The 17,042-nt window shown below is 37.6% G+C and overlaps 1 protein-coding gene across 3 annotated transcripts in view; it reads right to left on the minus strand.

The window, feature by feature from the left end:
- Positions 1-17,042, minus strand: part of ATG10 (autophagy related 10) — a 250,044-nt gene that overhangs the window by 116,796 nt on the left and 116,206 nt on the right. For all 3 annotated transcript variants that reach the window (XR_009518996.1, XM_060009200.1, XM_060009199.1), the window contains exon 4: positions 1,795-1,933. Coding sequence is in view for 2 of the 3 variants with exons in the window: in XM_060009200.1 (XP_059865183.1) it covers positions 1,795-1,933 (139 nt within the window). In the remaining variant the exon portion in view is untranslated. The remainder of the gene's footprint in view (positions 1-1,794; positions 1,934-17,042) is intronic.

Consider the following 17,042-nt stretch of genomic DNA (forward strand, 5'->3'; position numbering starts at 1 on the left):
CTTCCACACAAAATAAATGACTCATTTTGATTTCCTTTATAAAAACGTAAATGAAGAGCATCTTAAAAATATATAAATAGGATCCAAAAAGGCTAGGGTTTTTTTTTGTTTTTTTTTTTAAGAAATAGAAAACCGTCATGAAGAAAAGATCTTAGGAAGTATACAAATTTCATTAAAATATAATTGGATTTGCAGGAACAATTACTGTGCTGAACTGTAAGGGGAGCTGTTGGCACATAAGAGCAAAGTACACGTATGAGCTCATCCGCCGGCCTCGGCAAGACCCACTTCCAGCTAGAAGCAGTCATGTTTCAGCACCTCCGATTCCCTAATGCTGACAAGCTAAACAACTTGTTTTGTCTCTGGGAGCTCTTCTCTGGTGATTAACTGCTTATGGTGAATACTAATTATATGAAAGTACAGTATTGAAGAAGTAGTGTCCTATTTCCTCTACCTGCAGCCTTGACATGGCTTTGAATCCAGAAGGTACTGGGTAGAGCCCTTGCAAACCAAAACCTAGAAGGACATTTTTCTTCCCTCTGGTAAATAAATGTATCCCCTTCTACTTTTTAGTATAACACAGCTCACTGACAAGAAACTTCCTTTAACCTCTGGGCTCCAAACCCAATAGAATTACAATAAAGTGAGTGTTTTAAAGGCCTGTAATAATCATACGGATAAATCTGCAGCAAGAGTTTGTGAATTGGTGAACTATCAGTGTCCTCAACTCCCCATGTTCCATGTTGAAAATTTACCCCAAATTGTCAGTTCTTAGGAGCTGCACCTCAGAGTAAAATCTTCTCACCAGGGAGTCTATGACAATTTGTTCTTGTGTTTTAAATCCTAAGTGCTTGTTAAACCGCCAACACTGCAAAATTAGAGACCATTAAACAATATAAGGCAGCAAGTGATTAAATCTACCAAATACACATCCAAAGCAGCTTAAGCTACTTTTTAATTAAAAATAAAATATCACTGGCTAAATTCAGATGTCTTAGCTATCCAGAAAAGGTTAGAAGCCTGTTCAAAATGCAAAAGGCTGCTAAGTCCAGACAGAAAAGGAGAGATAGGGTAGGGGTGGGCTGGGGTTGTCTCTGAGCCCAGGGTGGAGGGGCCTCAAGATGTTGACCCGGTTAAGTCACAGGACATGAAGAGGGGGAGTCCCGGCTGCGCTGCAGGGTGAGGGCTCCACGCGGCTGCTCATTAAATAAGCTTTATTAGCCAAGGCCTCAGAGGAGACAGGGTGTTCCACCTTCTTGGCAAGGGGGATGAGTTGAGTAACAGCATCGCAGGAAGCTGAGGTATTGGAGATGTATAGATGGCCGAAGGAAATGTTAGTGCTATTTTTAAATATAGCTTAAATGGATTGATAAACAGTTCCTGAAATAATAATTTGTGCTTGGGGAAGGAGACATGGGGACTTTTGAGTTAATGGGATCACTTGAGATTGAAAGAAATTTTTACTGTAAAGTTAGAAGTAAATAAACATTGTAGCTTTAAGTTGTTCCTCCTTGTTTAAAGTAAAGAAAAGAAAAAGGGCCAGGGGGCTTAGTCAACGCTGGGCAGGAGGCCAAGAATCTGAAGATCAGACTTAAGGCTGGGATGATATCATTCACTCTGAAGTCTTGATACTCTTTCTAAAGCATGAGAAAATTTACTGGTAAAACCTTACCTCACCCACAGTTTTCTTATTTTTAACTCTATTTTTTTCTCTCAAGAATAATTTTCCAAATCTGCTTTCTGCCTTATATGTAAATGCTATGAATTTACATTTAGCTTCCAACATGGTCTTACCTAAAAAGCTTGCCCTAAAGTAAAGCACAGGCACTTGGTAGCTGCAGGAATATAAGACATGATACTCATATTTAATCACTTCGGTTGCCGTGGTGGGCTCCGTCACCTCAAAATCATCCAGGGGTGGCTCTAAAGCCTCCTGAAAAAAAGCAAATACAAAAACTAAATGTGTCTGTCAATAAAAAGAAGTCCTTTAACACAGAGAGAGAAAGATGAGGTTTTCTTCTTGCAAAATAACAGTTAAATAAATATAGGACTATGAGGTAAGGAAAAGGGAGTTTCCCACATTAATGTTTAACATTTGAGTCCTGGGTAAATAGTAAAACCAGAAAACAGCATTAAGTAATTCCAGATTGTTTTTGAGAGACAAAGCAGCTCTGGGTAAAGAAACAGGAAGAAAAAAAAAAAGTAAAAAGATCTATTGCAACAGCAACTCTGAAAAATCTTTACTGTACAATTTTAGCAACAAGATGATGACTATACAAGCTACCTTCTTCCTTACCTGTGAAAGCTAAAAACATCCTAACAATTGAACAAGATACTGCGAAATGTCCCTAAAGATTCTATTGTACTTGCCAAAAGGTGATTCACTGTGTGCTGAACAATTCCCAGTTCCATTTTGAATAAGAAAGCTATTTTGCAAGAGGCTGAATTTGTTAGGTACATTTCAAAACCTGAGATGAATCTGTTTTCTTTATTATTGTGTTATCTTTGATACATTCCTACAATAAATCTTGATTTATAATAGAGTAGATGGTAAATATTAATGTCAACTTAAATGAGATTTTTTAAACAAAGATGGTTCTAAGCTAGTTCACTTCTCACCTAATCATTCTCCACTGGTTGATTTTTTAATATGTGTGGGGTTTCTTAAGAATGTATCTTAACGTTTGGAAGTAATTAATTGGAACATGTTGAGTCAGAATCTGATTCCATCCACATTCACTTATTTATTTGGGCTGAAGAATTTCCTTTGACATTAATTTAGTAGAAGGAAAGAAGCAGGTTGGTTTGGCTCATTTCTACCTCTCATTAAAATGGTAACAACAATGAACAATCGGGAAGAGCTACAGGAAAGATTTCAAACTTTACCAATATGAAATAAGGTTTCCTGTAGAGATAAGTAAAGCCACATACTACTCTCCAGATGTTATCTGCTTTACTAATTCCCCACTCACAGTCAATTCACTGGGGGAGATATTACACTAGGTAAATCACAGTTGAAGATATTTACAAAATAGATTTTCACTAAACTCCAGTAAACACTATCAATTAAACACAATGAATTAAATAACCAAAGAGAAACCACTAAAATAAATATTCCAGATACAGAAAATTAATACAATAGCAAGGAAGAGTTTTGTCTATTTTTTTATTTAAATTTTCATTGGCAAAGATAAATACATCTTCTTTTAAAGCAATTCTTCTAACCAAAATTCTTTCTTTTTGGTCAAAGATTGGGTTCTTTAGCATTTTTAATTTCTTTTCTTTCGTAACGTTATTAAATCATTGTGATTAAAAATAACTGCAAACACTGCACAAGTACATTAAAAAAAAAAAAAAGTGAAATTCCCCTCATCCCAGCACTTCAGTACCTCAGATTTGTAACCATTTTCAAAAGGTCATTGTGTATTTTTCCAGTCGTTTTTATTTTTTGGTCTGCAAACACGTTTATACACATACATCCACCTACCCTGCCACCTCTGCATCCCCAATTAAGTCATGCTATATATACATATGTTCCTTGATTTGATTTATTCACTCATGAACATACTAGCACGTGCTGCCATGTCAGTGCTGCAGATTTTGCTCCTTCTTTTAATGACTTCACTACATTCCAATATATGACTATGCCATAGTTTTGTGTGTGATTTTTTGAACATTTCCATATTGCTAGATATTTTAGGTTAATTATAATTTTCTGCTACAACTAATGCTGCCATGAATATCTTAGCACATATATTTTTATACACCTCTGTTTTTCTATGATGCAGATTCCTAAAGGTGACATTAATGTATGAGGGGGTACGTACATTTCAAATTTCAATAGATTCTGCCAATTTGTCCTCAGAAAAAGGCTGTATCAATTTATATTACCAGCAAAAATGTAAAAGAATGCCCTTTCCCAATTCCCATAAATACTGAATATTATTTGTTTTTAATTTTTGCCTATTTGATGAATTTTTAAATGTCAGTTTTTTGTTTTAGTTTCTAGTTCCTTGATTACTAGTGAAAGTAAACATCTACTCATATATTTATTGATAATTTATATTCTTCTGTGATGTGCCTGTTCTTATTCCTTTCCTATTTTTCTGATATTTAATTTCCATTTTTTCTTATTGAATTATACAAACTCTTTGTATATTAGAAATAATAACTTATTACTAGAAATATATACATCTCTGTACCATAGAAAAACAAAAGTGTGCAAGTATATTGTGGTATGTATGTGTGTATAAAACACTTTCACTCAGTTTTTTTTAACTTTTTTTCTTGTACATATTATCATAAATTTTTTTTTTTACTTTCATGTAGTCAAAGCTGTACATTTTCTGTTTGCAGCTTCTGAGTTATCTATCTTCATTAGAAGGACTCCTGCTATGTCCCACCTCATCCTTAAAAAATATAAAAATGTTAAACTCCTCTATTCTACACACACATACTCTGTCTCTCTCACATACCTACATGTTTTTAAATTGACATTTAGATCATTAATCCATCTGAATTTTGTTTTTGTGTATGGTGTGAGGTAAGAATATTTCCCAAATGATTTCTAATAGACCATCATTTTCCCATTGATTTTTAATGCCACTTTTACCATAAATTAGATTTGTGTGTATGTGTGTGTTTATTCCCTATTCTTCTCTATTAAGCTATTTCTCTTCTTAGACCATCACTGTCCAGTTTGTAAATAAATATTGAATTCGGTCATTAATTTCTGCACAAAACTTCAGAAATAGTCTGCCTGAGACTCAGTCCTGCTAGGGAGGATAAAATTCCTGGAAAGACTGTCCTTCACCCAAACTCAAATTAAGCACTCATGTATGTGCTGGGGTTGACACCAGGTTCTTGCAACTGGTGATCAATTAGACATAGATTCAGATTCTCTGGAACAGTTTGGAGGCCCACAGAATAAGAGAGAGGGGACAGAAAAAGCTTCTTCAAGAGCTATTAGAAGTTTCACTCCAGTCACTGTTCTCACTGGCAGCTGAGTAACTTTGTAGGATTTGAAGGCTGGAGCACCTGTCCTCTAATTGCGAGTGCTGCTATGTCAACCCAGCCCCTTGCTCTGAGCAGCCACCTACAGGCAAAGACATTTTTGCATCCTTAACTCGTATTAAATGAACTGAATTCTTGGACTGTTTCTGCTAGGATCTTTCCATCATTCGTGGTCACCTTCATGATACCCATGCAAATATCATCCTGTGAAGTCATGCAATTTGGAAATCTCAGACTTCTACATACTTTCTGCTTCCCTTTCCCAAAGTGCCAGATGGTTTTAGAACTTAAAGACCAAGGTTCTTGTCTTATTCATCTTTGTATTCCCAGAGACTCTAACACAGAGCTGAGAACACTGGTAAGCAATATTTTCTGCAGCAGTTGCACATCTGGTTCCTCCCATTTAAGTATATTATAACAAACATCATAGGTGATTTACCAGCAAGCCTACTCTGACCCTAAATTCTGAAAAGAAGTAAATGGAGGAGTAAAAATGCAAAAGGTCACCAAAGATGATATACAAATGGCAAACAGGCATATAAAAAATAATTCGATATCATTAGCCATCAGGGAAATGCAAATTAAAACTACAATGAGATATCACTACACATCTATCAGAATAGCTAAAATAACAAACAGTGACATCTTCAAATGTTGGTGAAGATGCAAAGAAACTAGATCATTCATACATTGCTGCTTGGAGTATAAAAGGGTACAGCCGCTCTGGAAAACCATATGGCAGTTTCTTATAAAACTAAACATGTAATTACCATACAGTCCACCAATTACACTCTTGGGCATTTATCCCAGAGAAATGAAAAACCTGTACACAAATGTTCATAGTAGTTTTATTCAGAATAGCCAAAAATTTGAGACAGTTCAGATGTCCCTCAGCAGGTCATGGTTAAACAAATTGTGGTACATCATCCCACACTGCTCGGCAATGAAAAGAGCAAATCGTTGATACACACAATCACCTGAGTGAATCTCCCGGTAATTACGGAGTGATAAAAGCCAATCTGAAAAGGTTACAGACTGTATAATTCCATTTATATAACATTTTAAAATGACAAAATTTTAGAAATGAAGAACAGAGAACAGATTAGTGTTGAGGGGATGGGCAGAAGGAGGTGGGTATGGTTACAAAATAACATGAAGAGTCCTTGTGACGATGGAATTGTTCTATATCTTGACTACAGTGGTAGATACATGAACCTACACATGTGATAAAGTTGTATACAGCCAAACACACACACACAGACACACACACACACACATAGAGATCAGTATAAATAAAATGGGGAAATCTGAATAAGATCAGTGGATTGTATCAATGCCGATACCCTGGTTGTGATATTACACTATAATTTTGCAAGATGTTACCACTGGGGTAAACTGGTTAAAGGGTACGTGGGATCTTTCTGATTATTTCTTATTACTGCCTGTGAATCTGTATTTATTTTAAAATTTCAATTAAAAAATGAAAAGGAAAAAATAGCTAGACAATTTGAGATTCGTTAAAAACAAAATACAATATCTAAGACCTCAGGGCTAACAGTACAGATGGCAGAGGGATTACGTTGATAAAGAGAGACTGATGTCTGGAATTAGCCTTACAATAACACAGGAGAGGTGTCAGTGGATGGAGATGTGGAAGGGGCACGGTTGGCCACGGAATGATGATTGTTGGGGTTGATTGATGGGTCTGCAGGTTCTTTAAACCTTTCAGTCTAATTTTTTGAATATTTTTAGTTCTCATAAATTTTTTTTTAAGGCAACAAAAGTTTCTGCTACCATGTTACAGGATACAGAATCACAGAACTCTAATAGTGAAAGGAACTTCAATCATTCCATCTTGCCCAACACTCACCTTGCTGATCCAAACAAGAAGGCCCAAAAAGGTTAGTGGTTTACCCAATGTCACCCAGATAATTAGAGGCAGAGGCAGGCCTATGACCCACATCTACTGATCCTGAAACCACTGTTCTTTGTACTGGAGAATGCCCTTTCTTAACTGTTATATACTTAATTTGGACTGATGTTCTAGACACCATCAGATTACTATTAACATTTTGAGTACGTTTGTTAATATTTTATTACTTTTCTTTTATTATGTTTTAAAGAGGATTTGGATATATTTAATTTGATATTAAGAGTTAATAGAAAAAGGAGTCACATGTACATTTATTTTCCTCACAATGTTGCTATTTCATTAAATGAGAAGATACCTGTGTTTAGAAAATTACATTCATTCAAAGAGCTAGAAGGTTAAGTAGTTCACATTAATTATAGAAACCTTGATTTTATTGAATTCAATTAACAATAAGTTGACAGTGATCTCTCATTTAGAAAATCTGATATGAATTAAGCTTTACAACTAAATCTCATTAAATAGTGATCATGCTAAAGACACTTCATAGATATTTTATTGAAAGCAAACCCAAATAGTGTACTGTGCTTAGGAAATGAGATCCATATCTCTATTTAGCCTACAGGGAAAAGTAATTGGAGGAAGAAAAACTTTTTTTCTATGACTAGAAATCTCTATTACTATTACTGAGCAAACATAAGCAACGAGATTTATTCATAATGTCCCTTGAGGGAAAGAGATTCTATTTGTTTATCTTCCACCAATCAGGTTCTTAATTCAAACCTAACAGTTACAGGCCAGAATCGTAGCCAAGAAGCCAAAGAGTGACAGAGGGAGAGTACTGGTTCAGGACAGTCTTTAGCTGCATCCACGAGTGGACACATAACCATCTAATCTTTCCATCTAATGGAAAGATGGACTGTGTAACAAACTTTGCTTGATTTTCCTGAGCCAACATCCTTTTAATATTTTCAGAAGTGCTAAAGACTGACAAAGCCTTTGGACAAATCGTTGAAAAATTAATTCCTTAAGAAAGGAAGAATTTTAATTATTAAAACATTTTAAATGAATTATAAAAATAACCTATGTGGGACTCTAAGTAAGCAGACTCTTTTTGTTTTGTTTCACGTGCTCATTATTTTACAGTGGGGTGGTTTTTTCACTATTTTTACTCCTAGAATGACTCTTTTTTTCATGATCTCTGTGGCTTTTGAGTGCGTGATTGTCACAAGAACTTTGCAAGTGATGGCATTCTTTTAGCAACTGTAAATGTTGCATCCAGTACGCCAGAGAGAGTTCAACACCAGGCAGGCGTGTGTCTGACAGCATCTGGGGTGACACTGGTACCAAGATGATCCCAAGGATAGCATCTCAGTGAGCATCCCCCTTTCCCAGTAACACTATCACTACTCCTGATTTTTTTTGGAAAGAAAGGGGTGCCATTCTTTGCTCTCCAAGCTCCATCAGAGGGGAGCGAATTAGCATCCGCATGGCCAATGTGGGTTCTCACTGAGAGAAAGAATCTGTCTCCTGTGTGGGATTAAAGCCGATGCAGCCTGGCATGCTCAAGGCCAAGGCAGTAGGGAGGGGACACAGAAACCTGCCAAAGCACATCTGGCAGTTTTCTGGATGTTTACTGCTGGCTCCATTGTGCTTCGAAGGCCATGTTTCCTTTAGGACTGTGCGGGAGACAGCAAGACAGCTTGAACCCAGAGTTGGGCAGCTAGCAACTAAGCTGAGCGCAAGGCGGACTGCAGAAAAGGCTGCCTCTGAGATTCCGTGCCAGAGAACACAGGTTCCCCGGCAGAAGGGAATAGTAATAATGGTTAGAGGTACCTAACATATGTCCATGATGATTAGTCCTTACATCAGAACAATATATAAAAAGTATCATTTTCTTAGAAAAAAATAAGGACTCAGAAGCACTTTTTAAAGGAAAACTCAGGTTCTTCTCATCTACTTTTTAAGATTTCTGAGAAGTTAAATGCAAAAGAATTAGCAGGATAAGGGATATGAAAACAAGAGATTCCTTATGTAAATCATGACTGAGTAAAGGAAAAGGGAAAGACTTTTACCTAGTATTCTGAGCTTCAGAATCAGTGTAAATGTGTTTCTATTCAGAGTTACCCTTTGCATGCTACGTAAGAAAGACCAGCCTCAGTTACAACAGTTCACAGTTTTTCTAAGAACATTTGTGTACATTATGCCATTTGCTCCTCTGCTCTAGAGGAAGGCCCATGGTCACCCAGCAAGTAAGAAACTGAGCCAGAGCACAAATTTAAGCCCCCAGGCTCCAGGCCCAGGATTCCTTCACTCTGCACAGATGATGGGATTTGGGGGAGTAGGGGATGTTAAACATTTGACTCTCGGGCTCCACTCCCAAACTTCTGCTTTTGAACTCAGTAGTTCTGGGACAAACACAAATAGAGGTGGCCATACTCCAGTGAAATTTTATTTACAAAAACAAGCTATGGTCCATAGACCTTAGTGTGCCCACTTCCATCTTAAGGCCTTCCTTAATTTCATTTTATTGTATTTTTATAAGTAGTAAGAAGAACCTTATTAAAGGACCTGTGTCTCCATTTGGTGAACTTTCCCCCTTTTCTATTTTTTTCTATCTTAGAATGTTTCATTAGATTTCCTGAAGGGATGATAAATTCTAAGCCTTCAAAGAATGATGATAATTGAATCCAACAGGCTGAAGTTTGGCTGAAGTAATTTTCTAAGGTAAGAGATGGCACTACCCTAATTTAAACAAGTGAGATTTTTAATTGTCTTGATGAATAAACTGCAAATTCCTTCAGCATATGAATAAACGTCTACACTCAAATCCAGAAATGAGTAAATTTCATTGCCAAAGAGTGAAACTGATAAGGTCTTGATAAACAGACCAAAAGGCAAGCACTAGTAATTTCAGGAGGGGCTGTCTCGGTATGTGCACAAGAAACATCATGTCTAGGAATCAGCTGTGAACTGCTCTACAAGTGAGCCTGAGTTCCGTCCCTTTCCTCAAAACTGTCTCTGGATTATGTGGATGTGAATAGGCTTTATTTGTTTGCTTGTTGGCTCTTTTACTAGGAGAACCCCTTAAAAAATTCCACAAGTGCATACCTCGTGCTTGTGCCAGGACAAAGATAGGGGCTGAGGGGTGGTTAAACAATACTATTGCAGCAGCAATGAGAGCACAGTGAACGTTCTCATCTTTCTACTGGAGTGGAAGTGTATATTCAAATCTCAGATAAAAACATCTAGATCTTCGAGAAGCATAGTATAGTCAAATGTGGAAAAGGGCATGGAATTTGTAGTTAGACCTGGGTTCAGTTTCTGACTCTGCACTCTCTGGATGAGCAGACCACTTAATCCCTCTGAGCCTGAGTTTCCTTATTTGTTAAATGAAGGCACTTTCTCCTTGTTTAAAGTGTATTAAACAAGATAAACTATAAAACTATCCGACACATAGTAGGTATACTGATCAGTTTATTTATTCATTCATCAAATGAATACCCTATAGGGTATTTTCTATATTCTACATCAAGGGTCCACAAACATTTTCTTAAAGGGCCAGGTAGTAAATTTTTTAAGCTTTGTGAACCATGTGTCTCTGTCAAAACCACTCAACTTTGCCACTGTAGCACAAAAGCAGCCTAGACAATATGTAAATTAATGACTGTGGCTTTGTTCCAATAAAATGTTATTTATGGACACTAAAATTTAAATTTCATATAATTTTAGTGTGTCATGAAACACTATTCTTTCTCAACCATATAAAAATGCAAAAACCGTTCTCAGCTTGTGAGCTGTACAAAAATAGGAAGCTGGCCACAGTTTGCCAACCCTTGCTCTAGACTCTGTCCTAGGATCTGGGAACAGAGGGGAGAACAACAGCAGACATTGTGCCCTAAAGGGAAGAGATATGATAAACAATCACACAAATCATTAAAATTATCATCGCAATAAGTGCTACTAGAGAAAATGCACAGAGTCCCAGAGTATACATAATTTTACCACATCTATAAATTTTTTATGTGTGGTTTTTACCTTTTTTGTTTCAGCTCTTTCAAATATAAACCAGTTTTATATAGGATTGACCCTTTTAATATCCTAATCCCCATTCCCCAAGGTTTATTTTTTAGTCCAATGACCATATCATCCACCCAGATAGATTTTTAGGAACACCTCTAATCACCCAAGCTTCTTCCTAACAAACCCTTCTTGCAGACACTAAAAATTCTCCTTGCACACTTCATTCTGTCACTACACGTCCTGCCCTCAGCAACAGTTTCTGCTTGAGAATGCCCCATGCCTTTCTTTCTCAGCTTTGAGCAAACTCACATACATGTGTACACATGTACACAGTGTGTGCAGACAGAGCAAATATTCTTTCACTAACCATTAATGAGCATCTACTATACGCTAGGCATGGTGCCACCACTGGAGAGTTAGTGGTGAAATAGAACAGACACAGTCTTTGCTCTCAGAGAGCTTATAACCAGAGGGAGAGTGCAGGAAAAACCAAATCGTTCCATAAACAATTATTTGATTATAGTGTTGCAAGTGCTATAAAAATATAAGAATGTATCTTGGGGTCTCATCTGGTCTGGGGTCAGGGAAAGGCTATGCTATGGCACACACACATCCCTTAGGATGTGAGTGCCCCGAGGGCATGGTTTTTGCCTATCTTATTCACTAAGGTATCCCAAGCATCTTGAACAGTACCTGGCAAATAGTAGGCATTCAATCAATATTTGTTAAATGAAATAAGTGAATGGAATGAGCATAAACTCTCTGTTATCATTTCCGTCCTATAAATCAGGGGTCTCTCAACTTTTTTGATTGTGATTCCTGGAATCAAAAAATTTAAGCATTCATCTTTAATGTGTGTATATTTACCTTCTGATCAGTTATGAACATGTATTTCTGTGTAATATACTATGTACATTTTAAAAGATTAAAGTTGAAAACCTTCATGGATAAGACAAAGATGAGGGAAAAATATTTTCCCAGTGATTATTTTAGTTAGGTGATGATCTGGGCACTGATAGAAGTAGGCGTCCCGCTCTGCTCTTTGCTCTGAGCACCACAGGACCTTCATTGGCCCCTTGCCCTCATCTCCTCTTTGGGCATCTTGCCCATTTTGCCCTCAGCTTTATGGGGCAGTGGCTGTGGCTGAATAAAGTTGCAGAAATGTTGATTTTAAAGTACCCATTGCAAAAGTTAGCACCTAAATGGTCACACATGTAAATCACATGCAAAGGAGCACAGAGTTGCCAGCGTTTCACTGGGCTCCTGGCTTCAGAGCCCGTGCTGCTGAGCACCCAGCCCTGGTCACAGTCCTGGATGACCATACACCCAAACACCAAACGCACAGATCCTGCCTGCCCGGCAGTCCTGCCTCTCTCTCCAGCACAGGGGCACAGCCTTAATTCAAAACGGACTCCGAAGAACCAGACGTGACCTCCTTCCTCTTCATAAAGAATCTTGTTCTAATCTGCACATAGACAAAGAGCCCTGGGTTCCAAATGTGTAAATCAACACAGTAAATAAAGTGTTATTGAAAAACAGTTATTTAGTAGTGGTACAGACATGTTTTTTTGCCAGTAATATTTTGATGACAGCAATTTGACTGAATACGCTACAGAATTTTTTGTTTGTTCTGCTTTAAATCTTAATTATGACATGGCATTTCAAAAGTCTGGCTTCAGTTTTTTCTCCATTTTTTTGGTAGGTGATTTTAATGGTTGCAACAGCTAAAAAAGATACACAGATCCACGTGGAAGACATATATCACTGGCTGTGCCTAGTAAATCATGACACACGCATTTCAGTCATTTCTCCAAGTCCTAAGAGGTTTGTCTTCATGCTCTGGATGCTTTTCAGTGAGTTGCCAATCAACACAGAGAGCTTCATGTGATCATTAGGCACAACATACACACAGGTTGAGGGTCATCATTAATAACAGTAAATATAAATCCTATCTCAAGAAGTCTTAACTTCAAATTTGGAGAGAGAATTTTTTTTTGAAAGATCGGATTATATTGTCGTTTTTACATTCTGCCATTTTGTTGTTGTTGTTGTTCATTAAAGTTTCTTGGCAGGGATCTTTAAAGTCCCTAGTCTGACAAGTAGGAGTTTTGTTAACTAAAACTGGATGAGATCATCCCACTAAATCCAGGGCACAATAAGTTGTGATACATAACAAAAGCCTGTAGGAGTAAACCACCGATGTTGGCCCCTTCCTAGCACCTGGCTCCCCATTCCCTTTCGGATGCCTTGAGTAACATATAGGACTCCTGGTCTTCTGACAAATGAACTGCGTGAAGACCCAGTGTGAGTCCATGTTTAAATATTAGTAAAGCTTCATTTAAAAAAATAAACAAAGTATAAAAGTAGCTCTAATATTATTTCCCACATCTCAATGGATTGTTCTGCAAGCCCCCTGGGTGCATGTATCCACTTTAAAGACTATGCCGTTGGCCCAGGCCATTGTTAAAAAATTACGAAGAAGACAAAATTGATCCTTAGCATCCCCTATATCCAGCTTTTCATGCCCTTGTCTTCCTCTTTCAGCACAAGACTTCCAAATTCAGCCCTTCTGATTTTCAGAGGAAAGGAACTTGAAAAACTCATTTACAGTAAATGTTACAGGCTAGAAATGTGCATCTTACCAAGAGTCTTTTCCTTTGAAAAGAAGTTTCCTTTGAAATGAATCACTGACCACGCAGTTACTGTAAAGGAGAACCAGACATGGGGGAAGAGGGGCAGCAGCGGCGGCTTCCCTGGCACCCTTCAGAACACACCCAGGGGACTGACTGCCTACTGTACTGAGGAGAAGGCCAAACCTGCCAAGGACAAGGATGGTGCAAAGTGGCAGGTGGACATGACCAGAGCCTCACGATTTGTCTCTGAGGTAACAGAAATTGCTCCTGGAAGGAATGTGACTTCCAAATGCTGGACCCCCATTCTCCCTGTTACCAAGCATAGGCATTCAACCACTTTTTCTATTTGTAATGCTAATGATAAATCAGGATGCAACAGAAGTTTCCAAACAATAAAATAAAAGAAGCGTAAGCTGGTAATACTGAATTAATGTATTTTCCTGGTTACTTACAATGGTAGAGAATTATTTGCATAGTAAGGAAAATGCTAATTTCATTAAAGTGCTGTTAGATAAGGCTTTTAGACTAACTTGGAGCACCCTAAAAAATTACATAGAGGGACTTGATTTGTCAGTTCTAACCTCTTTAGAATCATTTGCCTGCACAGGTGCCACACGTGGAGGAAAAACCAAATCCAGAACTGACTTGTTTCCTAAATGAACTGGGAAGTTGTCATTAAGAAGCATCTGCTACTTTATTGCCTTCATGTAAAAGCATTCTTGTACCGCTATAACGGACTACTGAGCAGATGTTTTAGAGCACTATACCCACAGCAATACGTGTATCATAAAAAAGGTGAGGAGCTACAACATAATTAATGATTTCAGTTCCTCGATACATGAACTTCACTTTTTTTAAAAAAATAGATTTAAAGTTGTGTCACGAATTTCAACTTTTAACTCAAGCAATTCTTGCAAGAAAGTGAACAGAAAATCACTTACAGCAATAAATAACAAAGGGTCAAACCCAGCCTTACACCCAACATGATGAAATCTGAGGGTCCAGAAAAGGCTTCTCCAGACCAGACCACTCTACCACCTCCCCATGGATCAGCCAGAGAATTCACCATTGGAGATCGACTTCATTCACACAACGCTGGGAATGTAACATAATACAGAACCTACTTTTACCTAATTACACTACTATTCTAAAATTCCCCAAATCTGAATTCCAAAACACACTGTAGCTCAAGAACTGTAGGAATGTAGGTTTTTGGTACCTTCTGCCTTTGTTTGATTTTAGATTTGTCTTGAGCATAAACAAAATAATATAGATAGAAGTGTGTTGACCTCCTCGAACAAAAGGCACTAAATAAATTCCTGAGCAAAAACTAGATTAGGGGCTTCCCTGGTGGCTCAGTGGTTGAGAGTCCGCCTGCCGATGCAGGGGACACAGGTTCGTGCCCCGGTCCGGGAAGATCCCACATGCCACGGAGCGGCTGGGCCAGTGAGCCGTGGCCGCTGAGACTATGCGTCCGGAGCCTGTGCTCCACAACGGGAGAGGCCACAACAGTGAGAGGCCTGCTTACCGCAAAAAAAAAAAAAGAAACATTGGAGAAAAAGAGAATACGGGTAAAGGGGGGAAGAGAGAAAAGAAATAGGAAGAGGAAGGGAGACAAATGAAGAGAGAAGAGAGACAAGACAAATTATGATAAAAAGCCAATAGCATCAATAAAAAGTGAAAGCTAAAGTAAGACTAAACAAAATAACAACACAAACAAGCTTTATGCTTCTATTCTCCAATTATATTGTTGCCAAAATCTAGTCCCCAAAACTTTTATACAGAAAGATAAAGGAGAGACAGAAAGAAAACAGAGACTATGCACATGGCTGAAATATTTAAGAACTGCCTGAGGGATCTGATGAGACACTTATCAATATTCAAAAGGAGATCACAACCCATACACCCAGAAGGAATACATCACCCCTCTGTTCTATAACCACCATTGCACTCATCAGCTCTATTTTACATCTGAATCTTTGTCTAATCCATCCCTGTGCAAGAATAGTCTCCCTTCACCTTTAGAACATAGGGTATTATTAAATTTAACTTATTAAATTTTGGCTTAAAATTCCTCTGTCCTAGAACATCTTCAATGACTAACCATATCAGCCTAATGTTTGACCAAATCTCTTTAACAATAAAATTTTGCAATTATTATATTTGTATGTTCAAGTCTCTGTGAACTGGGCTTATTTTGGAATGGCAGTTATAGTTCCTAGAAAACTTTTCAGCTATGTGAGTATTTTTATTCACTGGGATTCTTGGAGCTCTCTCTTTACCATGGTCCACCCATGGTGAACAGTTTTAAAATTCCCATTTAAAATATTAGAACTTTACACCTTCAAAAACTCCCCCAGGAAAATCAAAACCCAACTCAGAGGCAAATATTTTAAAGTATGATTATTTAGAAAGGTCTCAGTCCTTTTAAAAAGGTGATTTCTTAAATTAACACATTTATAATTTCCATATCTGCCTCTCAAGCTCATATACTTCAGAAATCCAAAGCAATAATCCTAATTATTGAGGTCCACAATCACAAACTTTTATTCATTCAATAAACATTAATTGAGCATCTAGTATACCTAAAACAGTATACTGAGTAGATTCAAAAATAAAAACATGACAGATAAACCCACGAGTCATTTCCACAAGTGACTATAACACACATCAAACTGTTATAATGCCTGCATAAGAAGTAAACAGTGTTTATGGGATTACAAATGAAGACCTCAATCCTAACTGGATCCTACAAGGATGCAAGAAGTCTCAGCCTAAAAGGTGTCATTTAGCTTGAATAATGGATGATTCCAACTGGTAGAAATGAGGCATAGGTTATTCCAGACAGAAAAGATGGCAAGATCTAAGGTACAAGAAAATGAAACTCATGGTCAGTTTAGCAAGTCACCCTGTTTGTTTGGAACATAGTTGTATGAGAGATTTAAGATATGATAGAATTGTTAGTCTGAAGTCAGATTGTAGAGGACTGAAGTATAGAACTTAAACTATATATATATATTTTTTAATAGATCTTTATTGGAATATAATTGCTTCACAGCACTGTGTTAGTTTCTGCTGTACAACAAAGCGAATCAGCCATATGCATACACATGTCCCCACATGCCCTCCCTCTTGAGCCTCCCTCCCATTCTCCCTATCTCACCCCTCCAGGTCATCACAAGGCACTGAGCCTATCTCCCTGTGCTATGCTGCTGCTTCCCACTTGCTAACTATTTCACATTCGGTAGTGTATATATGTCGATGCTACTCTCACTTTGCCCCAGCTTTGCCCTCCCAACTCATGTCCTCCAGTCCATTTTCTATGTCTACCTCTTTATTCCTGCCCTGCAACAAGGTTCATCAGTACCATTTTTTTTTTTTTTAGATTCCATATATATGCGTTAGCATACGGTATTTGTTTTTCTCTTTCTGACTTACTTGACTCTGTATGACAGACTCTAGGTCCATCCACCTCACTACAAATAACTCAATTTTGTTTCTTT

Source organism: Delphinus delphis, chromosome 3 (genome assembly GCF_949987515.2).
Source record: "Delphinus delphis chromosome 3, mDelDel1.2, whole genome shotgun sequence".
Taxonomy (NCBI): domain Eukaryota; kingdom Metazoa; phylum Chordata; class Mammalia; order Artiodactyla; family Delphinidae; genus Delphinus; species Delphinus delphis.